Source organism: Capra hircus, chromosome 17, assembly GCF_001704415.2.
Source record: "Capra hircus breed San Clemente chromosome 17, ASM170441v1, whole genome shotgun sequence".
Lineage (NCBI taxonomy): Eukaryota > Metazoa > Chordata > Mammalia > Artiodactyla > Bovidae > Capra > Capra hircus.
Genome location: NC_030824.1, coordinates 8,861,893 through 8,877,420, shown reverse-complemented (window position 1 = coordinate 8,877,420; position 15,528 = coordinate 8,861,893). Strand labels below are relative to the sequence as shown.

Here is a 15,528-nt window from a genome sequence, read left to right as displayed (position 1 = left end):
ATCATTGAATGAATAGATAGCTCCCAGGTATGGTTGCTGTGGTGTCTCATTTGCTGTATCTTCTGTGTTCTGACTTCCCTGGTGGCTCAGACAGTAAAGCATCTGCCTATAATGCGGGAGACCTGGGTTCAATCCTGGGTCGGGAAGACCTCCTGGAGAAGGAAATGGCAACCCACTCCAGTATTCTTGCCTGGAAAATCCCATGGATGGAGGAGCCTGGTAGGCTACAGTTGTATGGGAGATGCCAACAGAGCATTCTTCCCTTTGTGCAGTTATCATGTTGGTTGGTAAGTATCTCCAGACCTGTTACAGTTCTTGGGCTGGTCCTGGCATAGCAGTATGTTAATACCATGCCTGTTGAAGACTAGGAGTCCTCAAGTCTGCCCTGTGTTCATATGTGACTTCCATGTGTTTAGTTCTGTGTGTTCCTCCTTATACACTCTCCTAGGTCTATAAGAGTGCTTGTCTCGTTGAATGAATAGATAGCTCCCAGGTATGGTTGCTGTGGTGTCTCATTTGCTGTATCCTCTGCTACCTGTGCCTGCCCTGAATGTCTATAATGTCTTCAGAAAAACCCACAAAAACCATGCTGGCACAGACATGATCTCACAATGTACTTCTTTCTACATTTTGCTGTTCAGATCACTCTCCTAATTTCTTCTGGCCTCATATTTCACTGAGAAAAATGTTAATGGAAGCAATCAAAAGAATACCTCCACATATAAACACTGAGTCCAGCTGAGTCCACCACCTGTATCTAAATGTTCCCCCCACGATCGTGAATAAATTGTCCTTGCTCAAGTCTAAGACCAGTCCTTTTACTTGTGTGTGGGGTGTCCTTCCCTTTTAATTTCTCATGGACTTCACTGTTACATTTCTCCCTTCTCTCTTTTATATCTTCAGCATCTGTTTGTCCGCTGGATCCAGTCTATCTATTTGCTGTAATTTCTCACTTTTACAGAACCATCCCTCTCAGCCCACATGACCTTCCAGTCACCATCTAGTTTCTCCTTTTCTCTGTTTTACAGAGAAATTCTTTGAAAGAGTGTAGAGACATTCTCTTCCAATTTGTATCACTCCTTTCTTTTCTCAATTTTTAAATTTTGACTTCTACACAGTCACAAAATATGCATAAGGCATAAATGTGCTTTTCACTGAATTAGTATTAAATGAAAAAGGCAATACTTATGATCTCACCTATCTGAGGTTCCACAAATAGCCAAGTTCATGGAGACAGAAGGTAGAACACAGGCTACCCTGGGTAGGGAAATAGAGGAATGGAGAGTTCTCGCAGACTTTGAGTTTAGGGTGATGAAAGATTCTGGAAGTGGATATTGATGATGGTTGCACAACAATGTGAATGAACTCAATACCAGTGAACTGTGCACTTAAAAATGGTTAAGATGGTTAATTTAATATTGTGTGTATTTTACTGAAAAAGAGAGAAATAGCAAGGAAGGGAGGGAGGGTGAGAGAGAAAACAGCTGTGTTAAGTCCATCCTGATGAGGTAATGAATACTTTTAGCTTCATAGAAGTCACCTGCGTGCCATTGCCAATCTCATGGCCTCCTGCTTCAGAGAGACCATGATCTTGTCTTTTATGATAACTGCTTCCTCATCTTCTTTTATTTATTTATTTATTTAAATTTTAAAATCTTTAATTCTTACATGTGTTCCCAAACATGAATTTATTATTTTTGCTTCCTAAATGTGCCATCCCCCAATTATATCATTTTACGTTAGTTGTCTTTTAATAACAGCTTTATTGAGATATAAAGTCACATACCAGCATGCTCATCCTTTAAAGTGTACAGTTCAGTGGTTTGTAGTATGATTGAGAAGTTACGCAGTCATCACCACAAGCAATTTTGGAGCATTTTCCTCATGCCAAAGTAAAACTCCCATGTCCATTAGCAGTCGCTCTCCATTCCCCGCTCGCTGCAGCCCCTGGTCACACTACTCTCCTTTCTGTCTCTATGATTTTATCTATTCTTGACAGTCCATCGCAATGGATTCCTGTATTATAGTTGTAGTCCTCTGTGATTGGCTTATGTCACCTCACATTAAGTTTTCAAAGCCGTATCATAGCAGATACCAATACTTTCTTTCCTTTTGGCAAAATAACATTTTTTTAATCTGGAAATATCATAGTTTTGGATTCATCAATCGATGAACATCATCTGAATGCAGAGTTCCAAAGAATAGCAAGAAGAGATAAGAAAGGCTTCCTCAGCAATCAATGCAAAGAAATAGAGGAAAACAACAGAATGGAAAAGACTAGAAATCTCTTCAAGAAGATTAGAGATACCAAGGGAACATTTCCAGAGAAGGCGAGGGCATCCCACTCCAGTACTCTTGCCTGGGAAATCCTATGGACGGAGGAGCCTGGTGGCTGTAGTCCATGGGGTCTCTAAGAGTCGGACACAACTGTGCGACTTCACTTTCACTTTTCACTTTTATGAATTGGAGAAGGAAATGGCAACCCAATCCAGTGCTCTTGCCTGAAGAATCCCAGGGGCACGGGAGCCTGGTGGGCTGCTGTCTCTGGGGTCGCACAGAGTCGGATTAAGAAGAGGTGCAAAGATGGGCAAAATACACAGAAGAACTGTACAAAAAAGATCTTCACGACCAAGATAATCACGATGGTGTGATCACTCACCTAGAGCCAGACATCCTGGAATGTGAACTCCGGTGGGCCTTAGAAAGTGTCACTACGCACAAAGCTACTGGAGGTGATGGAATTCCAGTTGAGCTATTTCAAATCCTAAAAGAAGATGCTGTGAAAGTGCTGTGCTCAATATGCCAGCATATTTGGGAAACTCAGCAATGGCCACAGGACTGACCAGTCGTCAGTTTTCATTCCAATCCCTGAGAAAGGCAGTGGCAACGAATGCTGAAACTACCACACAATTGCGCTCATCTCACACACTAGTAACGTAATGCTCAAAATTCTCCAAGCCAGGCTTCAGCGATACGTGAACCTGGCAACTTCCAGATGTTCAAGCTGGTTTTTAGAAAAGGGCAGAAGAAACCAGAAGATCAAATTGCCAACATCTGCTGGATCATGGAAAAAGCAAGAGAGTTCCAGGAAAACATGTATTTCTGCTTTATTGACTATGCCAAAGCCTTTGACTGTGTGGATCACAATAAACTGTGGAAAATTCTTCAAGAGATGGGAATACCAGACCACCTGACCTGCCTCTTGAGAAACCTATATGCAGGTCAGGAAGCAACAGTTAGAACTGGACATGGAACAACAGACAGGTTCCAAATGGGAAAAGGAGTACGTCAACGCCGTATATTGTCACCCTGCTTTTTTTAACTTACATGCAGAGTACATCATGAGAAACGCTGGGCTGGAAGAAGCACAAGCTGGAATCAAGATTGCCGGGAGAAATATCAATAACCTCAGATATGCAGATGACACCACCCTTATGGCAGAAAGTGAAGAGGAACTAAAAAGCCTGTTGATGAAAGTGAAAGAGGAGAGTGAAAAAGTTGGCTTAAAGCTCAACATTCAGAAAACGAAGATCATGTCATCTGGTCCCATCACTTCATGGGAAATAGATGGGGAAACAGTGGAAACAGTGTCAGACTTTATTTTGGGGGGCTCCAAAATCACTGCAGATGGTGACTGCAGCCATGAAATTAAAAGCTGCTTACTTCTTTGGAAGGAAAGTTATGACCAACCTAGACAGCATGTTGAAAAGCGGAACATTACTTTTCCAACAAAGGTCCGTGTAGTCAAAGGATGGTTCTTCCAGTGGTCATGTGTGCATGTGAGAGTTGGACTATGAAGAAAGCTGAGCACTGAAGAATTGATGCTTTTGAACTGTGGTGTTGGAGAAGACTCTTGGAGAAGTCCCTTGGACTGTAAGGAGATCCAACCAGTCCATGCTAAAGGAGATCACTCCTGGGTGTTCTTTGGAAGGAGGGATGCTAAAGCTGAAACTCCCAGTACTTTGGCCACCTGATGCGAAGAGTTGACTCATTAGGAAAGGCTCTGATGCTGGGAGGGATTGGGGGCAAGGAGAGGAAGGGGACGACCGAGAATGAGATGGCTGGATGGCATCACCGACTCGATGGAAGTAAGTTTGAGTGAACTCCGGGAGTTGGTGATGGACAGGGAGGCCTGGCGTGCTGCGATTCGTGGGGTCGCAAAGAGTCGGACACGACTGAGCCTCTGAACTGAACTGAACTGAACTGAACTGGTTCTTTCTACTGTTTGACTATTATGAATAGTAGTGCTATAGACATTTCAGTACAAGTTTTGCATGAAGTATGTTTTCATATCCCTTGAATGAATACTTTGGAGTGGAATTGTTTGGTTATGTGATAACAATGTTTAGCCTTTGAGGAATTGCTGAACTCTTTTGCAAAGCTGCTGAACAATTTTACAGTCCTGCCAGAAATGAATGGGGATTCCAGTTTTTCCACATCATCACTGGCATTTGTTATTGCCTTCTTGATTGTAGCAATCCTAGTGGATATTAAGAGGTATCTCATTGCAGTGTTGATTTGCACTTCCCTAATAATTAGTGATGTTGCACAGCTTTTCATATGCTTGCTTGCATGCTCAGTCACTTCAGTCATGTTCAACTCCTTGTGACCGTGTGGATTGTAACCCGCCAGGCTCCTTGATCACTGGGATTCTCTAGGCAAAAATACTGAAGTGGGTTGCCATGCCCTCCTCCAGGAAATCTTCCCAACCCAGGGACTGAACACCATGTCTTCTCATCTCCTGCGTCACAGGTGCATTCTTTACCCACTGAGCCACTGGGAAGCCCAGGTGATATTTTTATTGCTCACTTATTTCTTCTTCAGATGCATGTCTGTTCACATCCCCCTCCATGGATCACAGCCTTATCGTAGCAGAAGGGCTTGCGTAACACAATAAAGCTGTGAGCCGTGCTGTGGACCACTCAAGACAGATGGGTCATAGTGAAGAGTTCTGAAAAAGTGTGGCCCACTGGAGGAGGAAATGGCAAGCCACTGCAGTATTCTTGCTAGGAGAACTCCATGAACAGTATGAAAAAGGCAAAAAGAGATAACACCAGAATATGTGCCCTCCAGGTTGGAGGTGTCCAGTATGCTACTGAGGAAGAGCAGAGGGCAATTACTAATAGCTCCAGAAAGAATGAAGAGGCTGGACCAAAGCAGAAATGACACTCAGTTGTGGATGTGTCTGGTGGTGAAAGTAAAGTCCAATGCTGTAAAGTACAATATTGCATAGGAACCTGGAATTTTAGGTCGATGAATCAAGGTAAATTGAATGTGGCCACACAGAAGATGGCAATATTGAACATCCACATCTTAGGACTCAGTGAAGTAGAATGTATGGAAATGGGTGAATGTAATTCAGATGACCATTATATCTACCACGGTGGGCAAGAATCCCTTAAAAGAAATGAAGCAGCTCATAGTCAACGAAAGAGTCCGAAATGCAGTGCTTGGGTGCAGTCTCAAAAACGACAGAATGATCTTGGTTTGTTTCCAAAGCAAACCATTCAGTATCACAGTAATCCAAGTCCGTGCCCTAACTGTTGTTGTCAAAGAAGCTGAAGTTGCCTGGTTCTGTGAAGACCTAGAAAACCTTCTAGAACTAACACCAGGAAAAGATGTCCTTTTCATCCTTGGGGACTGGAACGCAAAAGTAGGACGTCAAGAGATACCCAGAATAACAGGCAAGTTTTGCCTTGGAATGCAACATGAAGCAGGACAAAGGCTAACAGAGTTTTGTCAACATTCAGGCTTAAACTGAAGAAAATAAGGAAAACCACTAGTCCATTCAGGTATAACCTAAATCAAACCCGTTAAGCTTATACAGTTGAAGTGATGAACAGATTCAAGGGCTTAAATATGGTAGACAGAGTGCCTGGATAACTATGGACAGAGGTTTGTAACATTGTGCAGGAGGCAGTGATTAAAATCATTCCCAAGAGAAAGAGATGCAGGAAGGCAAAGTCATCATCTGAGGAGGCTTTACAAATAGCTGAGGAAAGAAGGAAAACGAAAGGCACGTGAGAAAGGGAGCGATATACCCAACTAAATGCAGGATTGCAGAGAACAGCAAGGAGAGACAGGAAAGCCTTCTTCAGTGAACAGTGCAAAGAAATAGAGGGAAACAACAGAACAGGGAAGACTAGAGATCTCTTCAAGAAAATTGGTGATATCAAGGGAACATCTCATGCAAAGATGGGCATGATAAAGGACAGAAACGATAAAGACCTAACAGAAGCAGAAGAGGTTCAGGAGAGGTGGCAAGAATACACAGAAGAACTATATTGAAAAGGTCTTAATGACCTGGATAACCACAATGGTGTGATCACTCACCTAGAGCCAGACATGTGGAGTGCGAAATCAAGTGGGCATTAGGAAGCATTGCTATGATTAAAGTCAATGGATATGGTTGAGTTCCAGCCGAGCTATTTAAAATCTTAAAAGATGATGCACTCAATTAAAGTGCTACACTCAATTTGGAAAACTCAGCCATGGACACAGGACTGGAAAAGGTCAGTTTTCATTCCAGGCCCAAAAGAAGGGCAATGCCAAAGAATGTTCAAAGTACTGTAGAGTTGCACTCATTTCACATGCAAGCAAAGTTATACTCAAAATCCTTTAAGGTAGGATTCATTCAGCAGTACATGAACTGAGAACTTCCAGGAAAAGCTTTCTGGGAAAAATATCAGCAACCTCATATATGCAGATGATACCACTGTAATCGGAGAAAGTGAAGAGCAACTAAACAGCCTCTTGATGAGGGTGAAAGAGGAGAGAAAAAGCTGGCTTGAAACTCAACATCAAATAAATTAAGATCACGGCATCCAGTCCCATGACATCATGGCAAACAGAAGGGGAAAAAGTAGGAGCAGTGACAGATTTTGTTTTCTTGGGCTCCAAACTCACTGTGGATGGTGACCGCAGCCATGAAATTAAAAGACACGTGCTCCTTGGAAGAAAAGCTATGACCAGCTAGACTGCGTCCTAAATAGCAGAGACATCACTTTGTCGACAAAGGTGCATCTAGTCAAAGCTATGATTTTTCCAGTAGTCATGTATGGATGTGAATGTGGGATCATAAAGAAAGCTGAGTGCCAAAGAATTGATGCTTTCAAATTGTGCTAGAGAACACTCTTTGAGAGTCTTTTGAACTGCAGAGAGATCAAACAAGTCAATCCAGAGGAAAGCAGTCCTAAATATTCATTGGAAGGACTGATGCTGTTGCTGAAGCTCCAATACTTTGGCCACCTGATGCGAAGAACCGACTCGTTGGAAAAGACCCTGATGCTGGGGAAGATTGAAGGCGGGAGAAGGGGACGACAGAGGATGAGATGGTTGGATGGCATCGTCAGCTCATTGGACATGAGTTTGAGCAAGCTCCGGGAGGAGGCTGATTGACAAGGAAGCCTGGCGTGCCGCAGTCCATGAGGTCGCAACTTAGCGACTGAGTAACAACAACAACTGCTCACATAATTTGCCTTTTAAAACAGGGTGTCTTGTTGAGTTGTAAGAGTTCTTAATGTGTCACGGGTACTAGCTAACCTCTGTCAGTATATAATTACAAATATTTTCTCCGATTCTGTGGGCTTTTGCACTTTCTCAGTGGTTATCTCTTAAAGTGGAAAATTATCTCATTTTTCTCTTTGGATTTTTTTCATTCTGTTCAAACAAGCAGAATATAAAATTTTCCATTTTAACCAATTTTAAGTGTACACGTTAGTGGTACTAAGTAATGTCCCTGCTGTGTTACATTCAGTTCAGTTCAGTCGCTCAGTCACGTCCGACTCTGCGGCCCGATGAACCGCAGCACGCCAGGCCTCCCTGTCCATCACCAACTCCCGGAGTCCACCCAAACCCGTGTCCATTGAGTCGGTGATGCCATCCAACCATTTCATCCTCTGTCGTCCCCTTCTCCTCCTGCCTTCAGTCTTTCCCAGCATCAGGGTCTTTTCAAATGAGTCAGCTCTTCACATCAGGTGGCCAAAGTATTGCAGTTTCAGCTTCAACATCAGTCCTACCAATGAACACCCAGGACTGATCTCCTTTAGGATGGACTGGTTGGATCTCCTTGCAGTCCAAGGGACTCTCAAGAGTCTTCTCCAACACCACAGTTCAAAAGCAACAATTCTTATCACTGTCCATCCCCAAGACTCTTTTCGTTATGTAAACTATTCTCATTAAAGTATAAATCCCCATTATCTTCTTTCCCTTAGCCCCTAGCAGCCTCTATCCTACTTTCTGTCTGTATGATTTTACTACACAGGTACACCATTCAAGTGGAATCTTACACTATTTGTCTTCTTGCGACAAGCTTATAAGCTTATATCACTTAGCATAATGCCCTCAAGATCCATCCATGTTGTGGCAGTTTGCAGACTTTCCTCTGTTTTATGGGTGAATAATATTCCATTGTATGTATAGCCCACCTTTTGCTTCTCCATTCACCCTCTGTGGGCACTCAGGTTGGTTCCACATTTTAGCTGTTGTGAATAATGCTGCTCTGAACATTACATGTATGGACATAGAAATGTCTCTTTGGGATCCTGCTTTCCATTCTTCTGGGCTTATACGTAGAAGTGCACTTGCCGGACCACATGGTCATTCTATTTTTAATATCTTTCAGGAGCCACCATGCCATTCCAGAGCAGCTATAGCATTTTACCTTCCCAACAGTAGGGGACAAGTGACCCAGTTTTCTCCACCTCCTCTCCAAGCTTGTTCTTTTCTGTTTTCTTTCTAGTGGTCATGCTAATGGCTATGAGGTGGTATCTCATTGTAGTTTAGATTGACATTTCCCTAAGGATGAGTGACATTGAGCATCTTTTCATATGCGAACGAACGGTCATTTGTGTATCTTCTTTGGAGAAATTTCCATTTGAGTCCTTTGCCCGTGTTTTGAATCAGGCTGTTTGGTTTTTCGTTGTTGAGTTTTAGGAGTTTTCGCTATGTATTTTGGATAGTAGTTCCTTATCAGATATATGATTCGCAACTGTTTTCTGTCATTCTGTGGGTGGCCTTTTCACTCTGTGAATATATAGTAATTTTGGATGCACAAAATTTAAATATTTCCCTAAAGTCCATTTTGTCTGTTTATCTTCTGTTGCCTGTGCTTTTGGTGTCATAGCTGAGAAACCTTTGCCAAATCCAACACTGTGAAACTTTTGCCTTACGCTTATAGGAATACAGGTTTCCTGAATGGGGATTCTCCAGGAACCTGCCAGACACGCAAGTTAGTAGTAATGCTGTGGGTAGGCTTTTGAGGGAGCTCCGGACTGTTCTGTGCATTCTGCCAGGCTGCCTGTTTTCACGGCTGTTGCGGTTGAGATGATACACTTGAGTTGTACTTGAGCTGACTCGTGGGGACCTGAGGAGAAGGCTGTGGGAGTAGGGTAGTTAAAAGTTCACACACCTCACTGCTCTCACCAAGATTCAGCTGTTTCGTTGTTCTATGACTTAGACAGTTTCCGCACTGGCAAAAAAGTTGATTGTGACTGTTTTTGCCAGTGTTGCCACTGCTTTTATGGAGGAGGGGGCTTCTGTAGACCCTTATTTTGACCTTTTGGAAGTGCTTCCCATTTTCCCTCTTCACGTCATATGAAGCCAGATGAATGCAGTGTGAATGTAAAGCGTCTTTAGTTCCACAGTAGTATTTAAGCTTACTTAGTACTTTTGTGTGCCACTGTGGTTCATTCCTTTCCGTTGCTCTACTCCTGTATTTCTCTGTGTGGATCTGCCACAATTTAACGTCCATTGTATTATCTGTGAATACAACGTGGAGTTCTTTTGGAATACTGTGAAGGGTGCTTCTGTGTCCATTATTATCTAGTAAGAGGATGCAGATGTCAGGGTAGAAAGGTCAAGGGTGTTCAGTATATGCTATTTCAAAGTGGCATGCCAGTTACATTTCTAAAGCAATTGATGAGAGTTTCCACTGTTCCATAGTAATACTTGGAATTTTCCTTCTTCTGTAATCAGTCTTGTGAGTGTATAGTAATATCTCTGCAGCTAGATAACCTGCATTTCTCTGAATACTAAAGAGGTTGAACAGCTTCACGAATGGTCTTGGTACCATCTTTTTCATTTTGACTCCGCTGGAATAAGCTTTCACCCCCATGCATCCATCCAAACTGCCAACTCCAGGATGTCAGTGGATAAACCACTCTCCATTGTCAAATGAAAAGATCAACATGGGGCCCTCAGGCTATGGACCTGCCAGCAACTTTTAAAAGATAATGGGTATGTTCTGACTTGTTTTTTAAAAGAATCACTCTGTCTGCTGGGTGGAAAATAGGCTATTGTGGGAGCAGAGAGACCAGGTAAATACTTCTGCAGTTGTCTAGGAGGGAGTGATGGTGATGCAGGTTCCGCTCCTTACCAACTCTAGAGCAGAACTCTGCAGCCTCTGTTTCTTCGTATACACGATGGAGATCCCCTGTTGTGTGTGGGAGGATTAAATTGAGGATGAATGTATAGTGTTTAGCACAGGGTGATGATGTTCCATGTGCTTGGGGGTATTGCTCAGGTGTAGCGCATTTGACTGCACACAGCGTCTTGCATAGAGTTGGTGATGTTACCTGTGTTTTGTGCTCTCTTTACACACACTTGACCCTCGTTCAAAGCTCTGTTTCTTTAGACTGTCAGGCAGCAATATATTAACTTAAAAATCAGGAATAAACATAAGTAGAAAAACAGAAAACAAAGGAATAATTATTAATACCAGCTGAACGCCACACTAGACAAGGTTGTCTCTTGCCTAAGTGCTCTCCTTCCCTCATGCACCACCCCCATGCATCCAAGGTGATCAAAGCACCCTGGATCAGATGTAGCCCCTTCCAAGAGAGCCCCCAAATAAAGAAGCCCCAAAGACTAGGCACTATGGAGTCTGAAGTGATGCTTCTTAAAATAGCTTTTTATTTAAAATCATTTTCTATTCATGAATAGTAATTGTTGAGGCAAATTAGATTACTGAACAGATAACCTTCTTTAAATAATATGTATGAGTGGGATGAATGATCCTGTAGGTGCAAATAATAGTGTTTATCAAACAATGCAGAGGGAGGATAGTATGCCGTGAAAAGTAATTTCAGATCAGAAATTGGCCCAACTAAAATATGACATTGATAAGTATGATTCATGAGAAGAACTTACATAAAGTTGTTTTGTGAAATGGGAAAAAAAGCAGAAGTGTAGAATAGTTTACATACGAGTTCACATATGAATATATAACCAAATTAATAAAACGAATACTGAAAGCATTGTCATCGTGTTCCTATGTTGGTATGTTTCTGTAGACCATCCCTGTCGAGTTAAAGGGTCCATCAATTCTCACTTCACCTTTGCTTCTGTGAGTGCCTCATTCCCACTCAGTGCTTGAGATATTTGATATTTTTGAACTCTTCCTCCAGTACACGTCTGCCTTTGGTTATCCTTGTCCTTCACCTGCTGCCTCTTATGATGCTGGCTGTCCTGGTGGTGGGGCCTCCGGTGGGGGCGCCGCCGGTGGAGGTCCTGCTGGTGGAGGTGCCTCTGGTGGGGGTGCCCCTGGGGGGGGTACCTCTGGTGGAGGTCCCTGCTCTGGTAGGAGACCCTCCTCTGCCTCCTCTAATATCCCCACGGGGAGGAGCTCCATTATGAATACCTCACTACTGCTTTCCTCTGAATCCACCTCTGAGGTATGCGGTGGGGACTCTATTGTCTCAACTCCAGTCTTGATGCTAACAAGTAATACAATTACCAAAAATATTAAAAGTAACGATGGTAATATGAAAACAATGTTGCCCAAGGATTCAGTCTGAAAGCTACGAGTCTTAGAAGTTTCACTTTGACCTTCACTTGAAAGTTGAATTGATGTGCTAGGAGGACCACTGTCCACACTACCACCGTCTCCTGGATCTTTGCAGTCAGGGGGCGCATAGCCTTCCTCACAATGGCAGTGCCTAAAATTGTTGCAAACTCCTTTCCCGTTACACAATTCTGTTGTTTCACAGCTGTACCCAAGTGAGGTGTGATCAGTACACAAGTGATTCATGCAGACTTTGTGTGGGGCACAGAGAGTGCCAGTGTGTGCATCTCCATCATCAGGGATATCAGCAGTGTCATAGGCATCCATGCTCCAGCACCAGTCATCGTTGTGAGTGACCTGGATCAGTGTATGATTGGGTTTGATTTGTGGCACCTCTCTTACATTTGTACATATAAGTTTCCCACAAAATATGTTATCACCTGCACACTTCAGATATGTTAACCTCGGTGAGCTGGTGGTACCACAGTTTCCAAACCGGTCCCCTCTTGTGTTCATTGAAACGTAACAGATTTCTGGGGCGGACCTTGCAGGGGACCCGTAGATATCCATGCATTGATTGTCAGGGTTCTTACACCGACCTCCAGCACAGTAGTGAATTCTATCACACATTGTGCCATCTAGCTTATAGCTGTCTCTGGGACATTCTCCCGAGGAACCATTACAATACTCTGGGAGGTCACACTCTCCCAAAGCAGCACGGCACATGAATCCCTTGAATCTCAGGCGACATTTATCACAGCAGAGTCCATCACTACATTCTGCATGCTCTCTCAGCATACATCTGGTGTCACAGCATGGGTGCATTTCACACTTAGACCCACAGTCACACTGCTCAGGTCCTTCTACAATGCCGTCGCCACAGCGGGAAGCCCTCCGTAAGCGGCCTTTGTGCCCAGGCTTGTTAAACAGGCAGGCCCCCTTGTGTTCCCAGAGGAACTGGTGGAAGAAGTCAGAGCTGCAGTTGCTGAAGCCACTTTCTTTAGTGATGTTTTCATGCATGAGGCAGAAGGGCCTGTCTTCACAAATGCAGGCCGAATGGTCGTGCCGAATACCCAAGTTGTGTCCAAGCTCGTGGACCATGAGTGCTGCAAACAGGAGGACATCCTCGTGGTGGAAAGATTCCACGGCTGCTGCAAAATCACTGGAGCAGGCACCACTGAGAAATGCCTGCCCCGTATCCTCTTTAGGATGCTGTCCCACGATCATGTGGGCAACATCATGCTTGACACGATGGAAGAGGTTCTCTTGTCTCCAGCTGTTGAAATTCCTGAGTGCAACTTGCAGGTCCACGGGGACCTCTGTGAGGTCCCCCTCAGTCCAAATCTCCATTCCAGCCAGCACCACCTCTGTGTTTATTCCCCTTGTGAAGCTGTTGGCCAGAGCGATGATGTCCATTACTCTCTGGACTGTCTGCTTGACGTCACTGCCCCACATTTGGAACCGCTGGTTGTTGACCACGACAAACATCTCCACGTACTTGATATGTGACCACAAGTCGGATGGCACCTGCCAGCTGTGAGGCTTGCCGCTCTCCGGTCGCCGGCTGGTGGACGCCACTTGGCTGTCTTTGGACGTGACGCCACAGGAGACGCGAGCTTCGTGGGCCATGGCGTACAACACGTGTTCAAACCGTTTGGAAGAGTGCACGGGCTCAACGCCATAGGATTTTTCCTCCTTAATCAGGAGGCCCCTGAGGCCTGAACAGGTGTTGACAGAAACAAAAGAACCTGGGACTCCTTCTATGTAGCCTTCATAGTGACAGTCCTGCGAGACGGGAGGCATTTCTTGCCCCAGGATGCCATTGTGGTAGCTGAAGACCGGGAAGTTATCCACAAAATAGTCTCTCTTCACCGTCAGGTGAATCAGCTGCCTCTGGCCCTGCATAAATAGCACGTACGAGAGCTTTTCCACTTGGTCTTCCCTTCCTTCCACTGTCAGACTCTTGGGAATGACTATTTCATAGGAAGAGTGATGTAGTGAGCCCAGGTCACAGTACAGGCTTGGCAGAGAAATCAGTACCAAGAACAACAGGATCCCCAACCTGGCACATGAAAGTCCTGGCACCAGGGCCAGCCTCAAGCCCTTCGTGTGAGGAGCCCAAGTTTGAAGCGCTCTGATAGCCTCAGACATAGCCACTTGCCTTTTCCACAGAGAAGGCAGTATAGAGGCAGAGTCTGTCACAGACGCTGCCACTGACATGGCCCTAGTGAATCAGTTGATGATGCAGGGCTTGTGTCCAGCAGCAGCAGCTGCTCTCTCTGGCATGCTGAGACCGGGAAATTCAGTTGTTAGTCCCAGATCTATGCTGGCTCCCTTCTGGGTGGGTGCTGCCCAGCTCTTGTGTCTTACAGACCTTGGGGCTGTGTTTCTGTTGTTTTTCTCTCTTGGTCTTCAGTAGTTTCCTTACTATATGACCCCCTTCCCACAGCAACGGTTTTAATGGTCCATGGCTGTTTCCTCTACCCAAGTAGACGGCCTCCAATAGTTTCAAGTCAGTAATTTTACTCAAGCAAATTATCCTTGTCCTTAGCCCAGTCCATACTATTCCTGATATCCGTTAATCTGCTCATTCTCTGAAACCCAACATTCTGGCAGGAGGTCAGGGGGGAGGGGATGGGGATTCTTTGGGGATCCCAGAGCAGGATGATGTTCTTTGTTGCCCACTGTCTCTTTTCCTGGTATCTGTAGTACTGAGGATATTGTTTCTCAGTCCAATCCTCCTTTGTCAGGGTCTCTTTTTTTGTTTAATTCAAGCAAACTTCTACATAGGTGCAGAAACTCTCCCTCATTCACTTTTGTTTATGACAGATGAGTTTTGAGATTTTATATCTACATGTAAACATAATTTTCCTCCAATAAGAAGAATTCTGAATGTATAGATATACTAACTGTTGAATGAAAGAAGTTCAGTTTCACTATGGAGACTAACAAGTGACTAGGATCAAAGTTCAGTTTCTCCCAACATAAAAACAAACTCTGGAGTAAGACTAAAGTCTGAATAACCAGCTTATCTAGTTACCATTTCATCAAGAAAATAAAAATGCACTGTATGAGAATTTTTTTTAATATTTATTTTTTATTTATTTGGCTGCATAGAGTCTTAGTTGTGGCATGTGGGAACTAGTTCCCTGACCAGGGATCGAACCCAGCCCCCTTGTATAGGGAGCACAGAGTCTTAGCCACTGGACCACCAAGGAATTCCCTGTATAAGAATTTTTTAAAGACCTCTTTGCTTTTGTAACTAAAACTAAACCATAATGTCTATGAATGTCTTTTAACTTGATTTTCATGTTGATGTTATATTTAGTAGTATAGATTTAAAAGAAAAAAAGGGAAAAAAAGCTTCATCTATCCACGTTCTTTGCCCAGTTATTCTTTTTTGCATCCTAATATCAACTAAGTAAGACTCTACATGTTTTATCTTGCATTAAAATAATTTTATATTAAGTCAAATACTTACAATATAAAACCTTCAAAATAAGGGTTAGGAATATAAGTACCGCACAAAAATGGAGAGATGCACTATATAATTTGAAAAAGAATGGTATACCAGATCTCAGGTATAAGCATGAGCACATGAAGTCATTAACCCTTTCCAGTTAATAATGTTTAATTCCTAACAGACAAGGAAATTTATGCATATCTAGCAAGAAAATTAATACCATCATATCACCCATTAAAAATTTACAGCAAAAAATGGTGAAATGATTTCTAGGTGTATTTCC

General features: G+C 43.5%; 1 protein-coding gene across 1 annotated transcript; it reads right to left on the bottom strand.

The window, feature by feature from the left end:
• On the bottom strand, positions 10,405-14,844 carry LOC108637850 (disintegrin and metalloproteinase domain-containing protein 1a-like). The gene has a single exon (XM_018061147.1). The coding sequence runs from the start codon at positions 14,000-14,002 to the stop codon at positions 11,450-11,452; it is 2,553 nt and encodes an 850-aa protein (XP_017916636.1). The 5' UTR covers positions 14,003-14,844; the 3' UTR covers positions 10,405-11,449.